The following is a 14227-nucleotide window of genomic DNA, read 5'->3' as shown; positions in this document are numbered from 1 at the left end:
TTTCTCAAACCATCTTTAAAATGCAAAAGAAAGCTATTAGAATCATCACCAGGAAAACCTCACAATGCTCCATCAAGGCCTATTTTCCGTGAATTAAATTTGCTACCACTCCCGTGCATCGACATCATGTTTTTAATTCTATATATAAAAAATAACATCGGCAACTATTCTCTTAACTCTGCCTATCATCATCATTACACCAGAGTCAGGAATGACTTCCATTATGGGAATATAAGAACTAAAGCATTGAAATTAGGACCCAATGAAATGGGCATCAGATTATATAACAAACTACCCAAAAGTATCAAGGATACAAAGGGAACTGCTGCATTCAGGCATAAATTGAAAAGATATCTACAGCGCAATATGTTCTACTCGGTTGACGAACATCTCAACAATATTCCCGACCAGTAAGTTCATACTTTTAGTTTCTAGCAATGGTCATGGTCCGATTCATGTTAATGATCAATGATTTTTCTGAATTTGATATTTTATGTGCATGTTACAGCCAATGCTCATGGGTTTGTACCAAACATTTATGTAACTATGAGCATCATTTCTTTTATGTATCTTAATTGAGCGTGTGCCTTTGCTCCTTTTTGACGTGCCTTATATCATGTACATACACCACCCACCTGGTACTTTTGTATTGTGATCTCTGGGCAAATAAAAAGTAATAATAATAATTAGCAATAAGTTTGGATAATCGGTTAATTTTCACTCATTTCATATACTGAAAACTCCCAGTTATAATGGCTTCCTATTTTTGGGTGTATTTTAAGGTAAGAAAATTTTCAGAAATCTAGTATCAAATTATCTTGACTCATCATTTAAACTCCATACATGATGGTAACATTCTTGGTAAATTTTCAGATAATCATAAATAAAAATGATACTTGAATTTGCAGTTGAAATATGCAAAGATCTGCTAATTATTGAACACAAAAGGTAGACCATGGCACTGATCTGAGAAATTTCATCCACACCAAAATTTAAGTATTGGGTACTTGGGCCTCTTGTTGGACTGGCTCCAGGTCAGATGTTTCATCATTTGAATACTTTACAAACTAAAACCATTTCCTCAAGTGTTCTTGGAGAACAGTTCTGGCAGCGTCAGATCTCCTGGAGTTGCTCTGCTACAACAGGTCACCTTCCACAAGCTTACCGCAGTTTATGTGAGGCAGGCTTTGCAACGCCCACAGGAAATGGATATTGGGACCATACTAGACCACTGCTACGCCAGATTCAGAAGTTCGACACAGCAATCGGGGAAAGGAAAATTTCATCTTACGACACGAGCATGACAGACTTTCCAGGACACATTTTGATTGCTTCCTTAATGCTAACTGGGGATCAGGATGGTGCGTTGGCTACTGGCATACTGGCTTCCCGCCCAGAGGGCCCGGGTTTGAATACCAGAGGCGGCAGATATTTTTCAGTGATATCCCAATCCCTCCTTGAGGAGCTTTGTGGAGGGCACTTTGAGTGTGCATACCATCCGTCGGGTGGGATGTTAATCTGCGGACCCCTTGGCACCTTTCGTTAAGAGTAGGCCAATGCCGATGCCAAGGTTCTTCCACCCTTCATTCTTTCCCGTCAATCACTAATGGCAAAAATGACCTCAGCTGTCCGTTGCCTCCACTAAAACTACTTTCACTACTTAATGCCAACCACAGAACTGTGCAAAACATTGATATTTGACTCAGGTTGATACAACGTGCCACTTACTCTCACCGGGTATTACCTCTCCAATGTTAAAAAGGATGACTGCACTGGTGATAGTTAAGCTACAATTTAAATAATTGCACTCACAGCAAAGTTCACGGGACGGTAAAACACATTGAAAAGTATTCTACTATCTTGTACAATGCAAAACCTACCACATGGCATGGCTACTGTGCTGGTTGCATATGAAGCGGAATCTGTTTCTCCAATTTGTGATGGGTCAGAGGAATGAAGCATTTGTGATCAATTTTTTCATTGCCATTATGTAGATATCATATGGGCTGCTGTAGTCCAAAGAGGTAGAGTATTGGATTATTATGGGGAGGACCTCGTTTCAATTCCAAAGGGCAACCCTAAGTTTCACCTCGAGCTGTATGATTTTTTCAAATGCCACATCTTTATGGGGAAACATGGGTGGCACAGGGGAACAATCTGGATCGATGCGTGAATTTCACTTACTGTTGGGCTTAGTATTGGGTGAGCTCTAATCTTACCTATCAGAGTGACCTTCAGGTTGATTCTGGTGTTTTTTTTTTTTTTAACCTTAAAACCTCAGATTTTTTGCATGTCTAATTATTAAGTCTTGTGATACACACTTACTTATGCAGATAGTTCCCTCTTGTGTATCAAAGTAAATGCCCATAATTTTGCATTGGAAAGCGCAAATCAGTTCCTTTTCTTGTTACTCTAGTGATCATACCAAGAGTCAATAATAAGAGGGCAGGTCAACAAATAAGTCGCAAACGTCAGCAAGATGAACTCGGAAGATGTTACGAACACTTCATTGAGAATTCTTGGAACATCTACCATACAGTTCCGACTTTGCCCCCAGAGATTTTCACCTGTTCACGCCCCTGAAAAGGAACTTGGGAGGCTGACGCTGTGGAAAAGATGATGCCGTAGGCTCTTAAGGTTCCTCGTTGGCTGTGACAGCAAACAAAATACTTCTTTACTGCAGGAAATCGAGGACTTGTAAAGAGATGGGATAATTATCTGACTGTACAGGGTGAATACCTAGATAAGTGAAATAAAAATTTCAGGATTCACTTTGATTATCATTTCCTCTATCCAGTTTGGCGAGTTATTTATTGGCTTACCCTCGTATATTAGGGTCAAAGCTTCAATAATGTAACCAACTTTCTAGAATGGGCAGTCACTTTGACAGAAAGAGGCGAAATTTCCAGATATACTTTGAGAAGGTCCAAGAAGTCTACAACTATTTCCATTTTAGGGCCCCTCTTCACTGATTCTGAAAAATGCAAATACACAAAGAAAGAAGCCAACAAATTGTTACAATATAGACATTTCAAGATCTCTTGAGGTGGCAAATAAAAGATAACTTTTCCAAGAAGCAAGAATCAGAGCTGAGTGACCTTTATTTAACATAACATGCAACATGAACATTTAAAAGATTTAAAATGTATAAAAATTGCTATTGGTATTCACATGTTTAGAGCTTATTTGTGGATATAAGCACAATTACAATGTTTTTGCCCAATGAAAAAGTAATGCCGATCACTAAACCAATTGAAAAAAAAAACAAAAAATAATCTAATTAAAAATATTCAATCCATTATTCAAATACGGACAATTTTTAAGTGCTGTAACAACTCTTCGCAGCCTATTTCATTTCTAAATTTATTTTTTGACTTCATTATTTTTTCATACAATTCACCCGGTAGCAATTGGCCGATCTTTTTCAGCATTTCTGAAAGTAAGAATATTGATTTTTAAGAATTATGTGCAGCTCAGAAAATGAAAATGTGAAAGATCATCGAAATGTCAACAGCCTATAATTCCAATAAGTACTCATTCTGGTACATTGTAACTCTAAAAAAATAATAATTTAAAAAGTGAAGAATATCCTATTATTTGGCACTCATGAAAGACTCACAACTGTAATAACATTGATCAATGTAAAACAAAGCTTTTCCACTGATTAACCAGCAAAACAGGAGTGATTCTGCTCTGAAGAGGATTCCTTGGCAGGCAAAATACCTGGTGTCAGGTTTCCTCTAGACATTCACCAACTTCCACTACCTGCCACGTTACTCAGTGTGATTGACAGGTCCCTGCAGAGGAGAAATCCTTGCAAACCTTGAGTGTACGAGTAAGTGTGATTCAAAAAGGTCACTGTTTTCAAACACACCCTAGTGATGGAGTGACTGTGAGTGTTAACTTGCATCTTTTCTTTTTGAATTTTTCAATCCTGTGTGAGATTGACAAGTCCCTGTCACAGAGGAAATCCTTGCAAACCCCCCAGGTGTGCATGTGTGAATGTGATTCACGAGTGTCACTAATCCTTAACACACCTTAGTGATCAAGTAATTGTGAGCCCATTTTCTTTTATTTAATTTTGCATTGTTTGCGCACGATTGAGGTACCCAAGGGTCACTGTTTCCTAAACACACTCGAGTGATTGAGTCTATGGTTTTTAATTTTCCTCTAGCTTGACATCTTGATTTTTACCAATCACCTTAATCAAATCCAGAGCAGTCAAGTTTACAGTCTTGGCTATTTCGATTTTCCATTGTTTCACGGCCATAAGTACATTTACAAAAACAGAAGTCTTTAAGAGTATTCCTGAGAGAATTCAAAAAGAAGAAAGATGATGGGGTAAAATACGAGGGTGGTCTTATCCAAATGCAGCCCCTTATGCTTGATTTCTTCACTCAAACATTTCAATAAGTTTGCATTACACTCACCATTGATAGTTTTTTCATTTTTAAGATTGTCAATGAAAATGATCCCACGCATATCCCAAAAACCAACGCCATGATCTTGCCTGAAGATGAAACGCTCTTGGCCATCTTTGGAAAACCTTTAAAAACCATTGTTTTGATTGTTCTGGACCCATGTTCCATCCATGGTTATGAAACGGTGCAAAAATTCTGCTTTGTTGCTGTGAAACTTTGCTAAACACTCAATTGAAACATCTTCACGACACTGGCTTTGCTCGAGTGTGAGCACACATGGCACTCATCTTGCAAACAGCTTTCTCATGTCCAAACCACACTTTTTGAAATGCCTACTATGTCTGCTAGCTCGCCCACTTTCACTCAAAGATCAACCAGTACCACTTTGGGAGTTTCCTTCACCGTTTCTGGAATCTCCACCTCATTTGGTCGACCAATGCGATGCTCGTCTTGACAGCTCATACGGCCTTGTTTTAACTCTGATGCCAATATATTATTGTTGTACACGAAGGAGCAGACTCACCCGGAGTAGAATCCAGTTCAGCTTTTATATTGGTTTCGGCTGAGGCCTTTCAAAAAAAGTATTGTATCACATAACGATGTCCAATATTCTCCTTTTTCACAAATTTACTGAAAATGTTCACTTTTGACGGCTGCCAAACAAATACTAAGTAATGTGGCATCTTCTACCTTGAAACAAATTCTTTATAGATTGCATACTGTCTAATACAGTGATAGTTTTCAAACAACTACCACCATATCTAGGTCAGGCCGGGTAATTATGGGACCACCCTCATATTTCGTGGACTACCCATTTTAGCATTGGAACTAACTTGCCATTATTTCAATTGACATTACTTTCTCCCAAACTTTCAAGTGTAAAATGTGAAGTCTTCACTTTTTCTGTGGCAACCACAGTTATACACTTTGGAATTGTTTGGAATTACAATGATGTCACTTAAAGGCAAGGGGACAAAAGTAATACAAAACATAAAGGGTTTTTTTGAGATTAGTTTCCTCTCCACAAAGCAGAGGGCATTTGAATGAAGAGAAGAGAGTAGGACAGCTGATTGTTCCCAGTGACGGACGGAGTATTTGGGATCCTTAGGAGAAACTTTGACAAAAAGAATTAGATAAAAGTCCAGAGGAAATCCACCAGATTTGTTAAAAATTGTTACAATAAGAAGACGAGTGTGACGGGCCCTTTAGGGGAATTTGCCTGGGAGCCACTTGAGGTGTGAAGGGAACAAGTGAGACTTAAGACTTGAAGACAGGTTCAGAACAAACTAGTTTAACAATGATACACAAAAGGAATGATTATGACCCCACACATTAGGGTACGTCAGACCACAAAGATAAAATAAGGAAAATAGACTCCAGAAAGGATAGATACAAATACTCATATTTTCCCCAGACAATCAGGAATCATGATAGTAAGAAACCGAAGTCACTTTAGATATATTAAAAACATTGAATTTACAAGTCGGAACAAAATTAAACATTGCGTAGACATACGGAATATTCATAGGTGCATGTGTATGTAAGTTGATAGTACAGGTATATGCATTTGCATGCATGTAACTTTAAAAAAAATTTTGCACGAATTTTGCATGCACACCTGTGGGTTTATTTACAGGAATTTGTTGGTTTTGTAAATGGTTTATTCTCCTTTATGGGTGGTGACCTAACACCCCTCGCCAATTGCCCTTGAGGCATCTTCCAGGATATTATGTAGGTGATGGGACCGATCCTATGCCATTCACATGATCACACTAGGTCGTATAATCCTATAATTTTTATCACAAATAATTTTAAAGTCTACTATTCCATACAATTAATGATGAATTAAGATTGCAATTGTTAATCTTTAAAATAATAAAGCTAAGAACAATAGTTTTCTCCTTAACATTTGGATCATTAGTTAATATTATGCATTCCTTAGCAAGTAACTGATCTCATCTTTTCTTAACCATATCCTGCTTTTACACAAAGGTGCAAAGTTCACTTTACTCAATATTTTTAGCTTAATAATGGAAATGAAATAGCTTAATAATGGAAAATTCCTTCTAAATAAATTAAATAAATGCGTACTCTTCTACTTGATAGCTGAGAAATTGTCAGTCAGGATGCCCAGATAATGTCATAGTTATTAACAACCCTCAAATCTCAAATGCACACTGGAATGAGGTTATGCATTATGTATGAGAATGTACCTAAAATCCAAATGAGTCGAGGGTTTTCCTTGCCAAGGCCATCAGAGCTGCCCCATCGCATTCCCCTTTATCTCGTCAACCAACTGTTAGGAAGACTGGACCTTTGTTTCAGGATTATAGTCATAGACCCATCATGCATCTGCAGTTATGATGTTTGTTTAGAAAACCTAGGTCATCGTTTGCGGCTTGGAGCAAGTCCCCTACAACTGCGGCACAACATTCTTGACGTTGACATTGAGATAAAAGAGAATGTGACCAGGCAGTTGATGACCATTCCGAAAAGGGACTTTGGCCATTGTTTTGAAAAGTGGAAGAGATGCCGTGGTAAGTGCGTGAGGTCCAAAGAGGAGCACTTCAGAGGGAACTGAGGATGCCTCATTTTTCTAGGCAGACAATTTTTCTCAAAATATTGCATGGCTGGATACTTTCTGGACAGAACTCATTTGCATTCATATGAAGTAAAGAATGAATACATTATCAGGAAAAAAGGCGGTACACAGAACATAATTTGAAATCAATGCATACAGCATAGAGTACACTAATCTCGTGGGTCTTAGTGTTACAGTCATTGTACACCAAATGCAGTGGAGAGCACAAGGAAAAACATAGAAATACAAGGAACAATAGATGACAAAATTGGACACAGAAAATAGAGAGCTACATAATTTTCAAGGAATCAACAAAGTATACCAATAAAAAGCAGAAAAACTTAAGAAAACCTTATTATGATGATGGATGCGCATGGACCATAAAAGTTGAAATAAGATAATGACTTACCAAGTACAAGAGCATTGAATTTTTCATCTGGGTCATCAAGATGTATCAAAGCAGTCGAATAGACGGACAGAACATGTGGTTTGTAGCAAGCAAGATCATACTCTGGTGGAAGTTTTGAAAATATAACAGTAATAGTTTGCAGGCATGTCAATCGAACCACATCATTGACATCATCAAGGCGCTTCACAATCACTGGAAAGAATAAGAAAGAAGCCGGAAAAACTCATAAAACAGGGATAAGTTTCACTGCACCACAATTGATCATTTATTAATACCGAATACTCAAGTTATGCACCATTTCCATACCTTCTGCAGCCTTATTCACTCCATCCACAGGCATCTTCTCACCACCCTTTTCAAAAATGTGGCACATCACGCCAAGGGCCAATTGTCTTGTCAGGTGTGAATCATCCTCCACAAGACTGAGAAGTAAGGGCAGACAAGGTTCTTTCTCAGAAATCAATTCCTCAACAATTGTGCCATCAAAATTCAAACAACAGAGGAGGCATGAGAGCGCAGAGGACCGCACAGCAGAGGCTGTGCGACCTGCACGCCACTCCAAATTAGGGAAAATTGCCTCTGGAAAGACAAAAGAGTCGATTTTGGAACAAATTTACTACTTAAAAGATGGTATGCATGCCAATTCCTCAAAAGATAAATATACTTTGTATGAGAACAATTAAAGATGATGAAGATGGAATAGATCCAGGAACGAGTGCACCATTTTTGTTTTCAAGGAGGTGGGAAACAGCAGTGAACAATTTTAATTTCACGTCAGGATCATTGCCTGGCTTCAATGATGTTATTAGAATGTCAGATATGATATCCCAATAATGGCCAACAGCAGACCCTAAAGAAGACAATGCATGAACAATGTATTTTCTGAGGAGGAATTCATATCTGAAATTTTTAGAAGAAAAACAAACCACAGAAATTTTAGGATTACCTGAATTGGTAAGCAATGTCTCCAAAATCAATCTCTCTGCAGAGTAAACACACCAGGTTCCAGCAGTATTGGACAGTTCTTTGAGCACAGGGCCCATAAATTTTCTGTATAGTTCATCATTGGATGGCATTTCCTCAAAATCTCTTAATTTACAAATCAGGTCTATAAAACATTCACAGGAAGCAATTTTAGCAGTTAACTGAAGAACCAATTTCATGACAATCAACACTAGGCTATCGAAATGTTAACGGGACTGGTAACTTCATTATATACCTTCAGAATTTTGGGAAACATCTTCTTCAGATGATAATGCATACACCGTAACCAGGATTCTAAATATGAATGGTGAAATTGACCGACAACTCTGGTCGCAAACTGACATGATGCCTTGAAGGCATTTCAAAAGGTTCCGTTGATAATCACTCTGTAATATAATAGGATGTTTGTTAAAATCACTTTTGGGCAAATGAACCATAAAGCAAAGGACAGAATAGAGGAGTTGATTTGACTAGCCTTTACGCTGTGGCAAATTGCAGCCGTACTTAGCAGCTCCCCAATATCATTCAGCTCCATTATGAGAGTGTCTCGTGAAGAGCCTTTTAAGACTGCAGCAAAAATGAAAAGGTGGTTGGATGTTGGGGAACTCTCTAAGGCGGGTAATATAAGACCACAGTATGTCTTTGCTGGTACAAAATACCCAATTAACTCAGCTGACTTCTCAACCTTGAAGAAAATTGCAAAATTACATAGTATAAAGGTGCACAATGATGGAGATAAAATTAAGTAACACTCAAGGGAATGAATATAAAGAAATTTTTAATCATCCACAGATTTTTGCAGACTAATTCATAACCTTGTAGGAGAAATACTTATTTCAATAATAAATTGAGATGCAAGACTGCAAAAATCTGATCAATTTATTTGCATTAGGGACATATTTGACCAGAAATAAATGTATAATGTCCCTAAAAACACTGTCATGTGAGTATATAAGTATCACGCATTCCCTGGATGGGAAGCTGAGAAATATTGCATACAACATTTTTTACAAGTAATTTTTTCTGCAAATTATTCAATTTTTTTAGAAGTCTTTTAATACCTCGCTATTGAATACAAGAATCATTGCAAGGCTCTGTGATCAAATTCACATCACTGAGAAAGTGGCACAGAAAAAATTAAATACAATGTTTATGCTCTCCAATACATACTAGCAAGAGAAATTTTCCCTCAAGGCAAAATCCAAACAACTTCGAGAGCATGATCAAAGTATACTTTCAATGTTTACTGGGCTCACTTCCATTATTCAGCTCATTAGTTTTTAAAAATACAACTTGCAAACCAAATATATTCACTATGGAAGGAATAATAATATAGTAAAGCAAATAAAACTTATTACAATAAAACAAATAGCAAATAAAACTTATTATCATAAAACTTATTAGTTGGCGCAAACCGCCCAAAATGCCCTAATCTTATCATCACTTTCTTCCCTGGAACACACAAAATTAAACATTTAATCCGTGACCTCTTCCCCATTATTAACAACACTCAGTCCACATCACTTTTATTCCCACATTGTCCCTCTGTTTCGTTTAAACGCCCGTCGAACTTGCGAGACATCTTCAAGTCCACAAAACCAACTGCGAGCACCCCCGTCTCTCCCCCGCCCCTATCCGCACCATGCAACCGCCCACGCTGCAAATGCTGCCATCTTCTAAGACCCTCCCCCTCCCTCAGTACCAACTCCCAACCGCTTGCACACTGTACCTCAAAAAATATCATATATCGCCTCTCCTATAACTTCTGCCCTGCCTTCTACGTGGGCGAATGCACGACCGCACTTTCCCTCCGCATGAATAACCACCGATATTCCACCAAATCTCCCACCTTTCTTAATTATCCCATCCCTACTCACACCGCTTCCCACAACCAATCTTTTGACGACTGCTTCTCTGTTTCGGTGATTGAAATCCTTCCCAAATCTGCGAGTATAATAGAGGTGAGAACCCGCGAGATGGCGCATATCTGGGTGGCCCAGTCATTCAAACCGCCCGGGCTGAACCAAGCCCACTGAATGCATCATATGGCTGCCTACATATCCCCCCCTCCCCCTTGTTCATTTCCTATTGGTCCCTTACCTCTCCTTCCCCCACCTCTCCCCCGCACATGTCCTCTCCGCTCTTCCCAGAGAACGCCATTCTGAAGACGACAGCCGAGCTGTCGAAACATCAAATAACATATTGTGAGTGTCCTTCCTATGTGTATCTATATTCTACAAATCTACATCCGTGTTTTTATATATTTGTGCGTCGCCGAAGAGCGTTCTATTTCGTAGATATTTTTATATATATATATACATATATATATTATAAAATATACATATACAAGGGTCATCCGGAAAGTAGTACCCGTTCGTGCCGCATGAAGTGCTGACGACGCGAGTAGCCGCTGGACGAGGTCAGATAGCTTCAGTGGCTTGTCTGCCTTCTCTGAGCCAAGTTGCGTGACGCTAGCATTGCCTGTGTTGTTTCTGTGATTGTTTACAATGTTTAAAAAAATTGAGAACGCCGCCAGTTGTGAAGTGAGGGCAGTGATTAAATTCCTCAATGCAAGAAACGTTCGCCCATGTGATATTCATCGCCAATTAAAGGAGGTGTATGGAGACAATGTAATGGACGAGTCGTCTGTTCGGCGGTGGTGTCGCAACTTCAACATGGGGAGGGGGAACACACACGATGATGAGCGTTCGGGGAGACCGTCTGTCATTACAGACCAACTGGTGAGCTCAGTTGACGAATTCGTGAGGAACGATCGGCGCGTCACAATTGATGACATCTGTGAGCATTTTCCCAATGTTTCTCGAACAATTGTTCATGAAATTGTTAAACACCATCTGCATTAGCAAAAATTTGTGCAAGATGGGTCCCTCGCGTATCTCAATGAGCTGGCGGCGAAGGACTATGCAGCAGGAATACAGAAACTTGTCACACGTTATGACAAATGCCTTAATTTGCTTGGAGATTATGTTGAGAAGTAGTTTAATGTATCCTCTTTCAAATAAAATTTTTTATGTTTGTTAATATTTACTTTTGTGTCTTTATTTCACGAACGGGTACTACTTTCCGGATGACCCTCGTGTGTGTGTGTGTGTGTGTGTGTGTGTGTGTGTGTATATATATATATATAAATTATATATATTTTATCTCTTCTAAAATTGTGAAATTTATATCTGACGTGTCCTATATTTTTGTATGTATGAATATGCAACAAATCTCCAGACAAATAAATGTATTATTATTATTAGTTATTAATATTAACATCATTTCCATGAATACTACTGGGAGTAACTGTAAGAATATCAATCAAGATATTTTTAATCGAGAAAACATCACTGATACAATTACATAAACAACAAAAACATTGTTGGGATTAGTTATGATAATCACAAAAAAGTTCAGGACAGGGCTTCTGAATTTTCTTGATACCTAGGGAATTATGGTGACCACCATTTTCAATTAATACCTTAACAGTTCACGCCGAATTGTTAACAGCCTCCAACAGAGATCAATCTTCAAGGTCAGCATCAGAAAGAGCAAAGCTAATGGCTGGTATTTCATCAAAACAGCAGACTTAAGGAAACAGAGGATTCTACCACCTACCTTGGAGCTAACCTTGCAGGGGTTGACAGGTTGATGGGATTAAAATAGAGAATAGTAGAAGATAAGATGACATTTACCCCAAAGCGGTAAAAACTAGGTTTGAAGAATATATACCTCCAAGACAAAGAAAAAATGTGCTTCAGATTTCCTTTGGAGTATCAGAGGGTGGCACCTCACAGAGAAATGATATGAGTTAAGTTTTCTCACCCGTGTCATTTTTCAGTCAAGACCAAAGTTTAATCTGAGTTAATAATAATATGAATATGGTTTCATTTTAATTTGCCATCATTTTCACTCGAGATTACAGTTCCAATCGTTCAACTAGCGTTAACCCTGGTGGACATACCTCTGCAGTAATACTCTTTTCTTCATCACCTGCAGCAACATACATTCCATTAAGTATTCTATCCACATTAAGGGTCATTGCACTTTCAGAGTGTAAAAGCAACTGATACAGTAGGCATGCTGATTTGAGCCGGATCTTACTCGCATGAAAAGAGAAAAATATTAATTCATACATTCACAATCCTTAAACACTCACATTCGTAAACTGATGAATGGTACATACCTCAGCATTCCAGTCATCTAATTCTTTTACAAGCGCAGGAAGTATTTTACTGAAATTATTTTTCACTAATGTCCGGCATCCTAAGTTAGGCCTCTCTGTGGATAAGAAAATAAAAGGATGTCAAGCCTGACCACGTGGTCTAATCAACTAACATCAGCTAGGAATAAATGCGCCTCTACCTGTAGTTGGGTAGTGTTTAGGAGGGGATGCAATGAAGTCTTTAACATCTTTGACTTCATTTTCGTTTTCGATTTCGTATTGGTTGCCTGCCCTCTTCCAGTACTCTTGTGCCAACTCCCTTACCTCAGGCATTTTATCCGTTAGGCTATAAAGGATAACAAGGAAAAAGGCATTTAGAAAAATAAATTAGAAGTGCATTACAACTTTAACAAAAATACAAGCCAGTTTGTAACGACACAATCACTTTTAACAACGAAGAAATTGCATACCACGTTAGAATGATGGGCATGAACTTATGGAAAAAAGAATATCTGTCTGGATAATTAATGAGCCAATTCCCAACTATCTGCGCCACAGCCACACGCACGGGCACACTTTGATCAAAAAGACGTTCTGCTAGTGTGCCAATCACATCATCAATGCTTTTACTATTTCCATAGAGGATAACATCACCAATGGCTTTTACACCAGCAACTCTAACTTTGAAGTGCTGATGCGCAATAACTTTCAAAAGAGGCTGCACCAGTGTTTCCGACTGCATGTGAAATTGCTTACATAGAAGTGTGGCAGCACAGGATGTACATTCACAACTCTCCCTTTTAACGGCGGGATAGGGATCTAGAAGAGTTTTACTCAATATCAGAACGATTTCGTTCAAGTATGGATTTAACAACGAGCCATACTTGTTTATAATAGTTTTCAAAAGTACAACTGTGGACAATCTAACTTCCTCTGATGGCTCCAGTATTTCTTGACCTCCAATTCTTTGCACTAGGATTGGGAACAAGGGTATCAGATATTTCTCATCAGTAGGGAGTGAGGATATCATACTGTTGACAATCGAGACAGAAACCTCCCTGCATATCTCTGAGGTATCACTCAAGCACTTCAACAAATTCCTCTGGATCTGTGTATATATTTTGTCTAGGTCTTCCGAACCGAAGCGACATCCGTCATCTTCAAATAATTCTCTTCGTATATCCTCAAGTGCCGCTTTTCTTTTCTTCTTTTCCTCACTAAGAAGAATTCCAGAATATTTAGCAATGACATCAGTGGTCTTCTCTTCACTTTCTAAAGACATTTTTACAAATGCGTTCCGATTGACCCTCCGAAACAACCACCATTTGTAAACAAAATTCTGAAATGCGATATTCAACTGCGGTGTATTTGAATCAATTTTTGAAAATTGATAGGACCTTCATTTTTTCAAATAAAAACGTATACTTTGGTTCGATTCAATTATCTAAGAGAACCAACCCTCTATGATGAGCTGTCCGCCCCATTCGAGTGGTAAGACCTATTATTACGTGAATTTGAAAATCATTTATTTCGTTTCGATAAATCATTTCGTTTGTCATTCCACCGTTTGCGCTATATCACTAGCATCCGTTTGGAACCGCCAAAACAGATGATTTCCTCAAGATCCTAAATTTGATCATGGATCGTAAGTTATATAATTTTGC

General features: G+C 38.3%; 1 protein-coding gene across 1 annotated transcript; it reads right to left on the bottom strand.

Moving 5' to 3' along the window:
- Window positions 1-3083: 3083 nt before the first annotated feature.
- On the bottom strand, window positions 3084-14053 carry Dnaaf5 (Dynein axonemal assembly factor 5). The gene is made up of 11 exons (XM_071586210.1): window positions 13034-14053; window positions 12764-12909; window positions 12585-12679; window positions 12363-12497; window positions 8871-9080; window positions 8631-8781; window positions 8358-8519; window positions 8076-8261; window positions 7718-7990; window positions 7412-7603; window positions 3084-3433 (listed from the first exon to the last, which is right to left on the bottom strand). Exons 1-11 carry the CDS (start codon window positions 13843-13845, stop codon window positions 3303-3305), a joined length of 2493 nt encoding a protein of 830 aa, XP_071442311.1. The 5' UTR covers window positions 13846-14053; the 3' UTR covers window positions 3084-3302.
- Window positions 14054-14227: the final 174 nt, after the last annotated feature.

The sequence above is a fragment of the Hetaerina americana genome, unplaced genomic scaffold (assembly GCF_022747635.1).
Source record: "Hetaerina americana unplaced genomic scaffold, ioHetAmer1.1.p SCAF_21, whole genome shotgun sequence".
NCBI lineage: Eukaryota > Metazoa > Arthropoda > Insecta > Odonata > Calopterygidae > Hetaerina > Hetaerina americana.
Note: the sequence above shows the minus strand (reverse complement) of the source record. Positions and strands in the feature narration are given on the sequence as shown.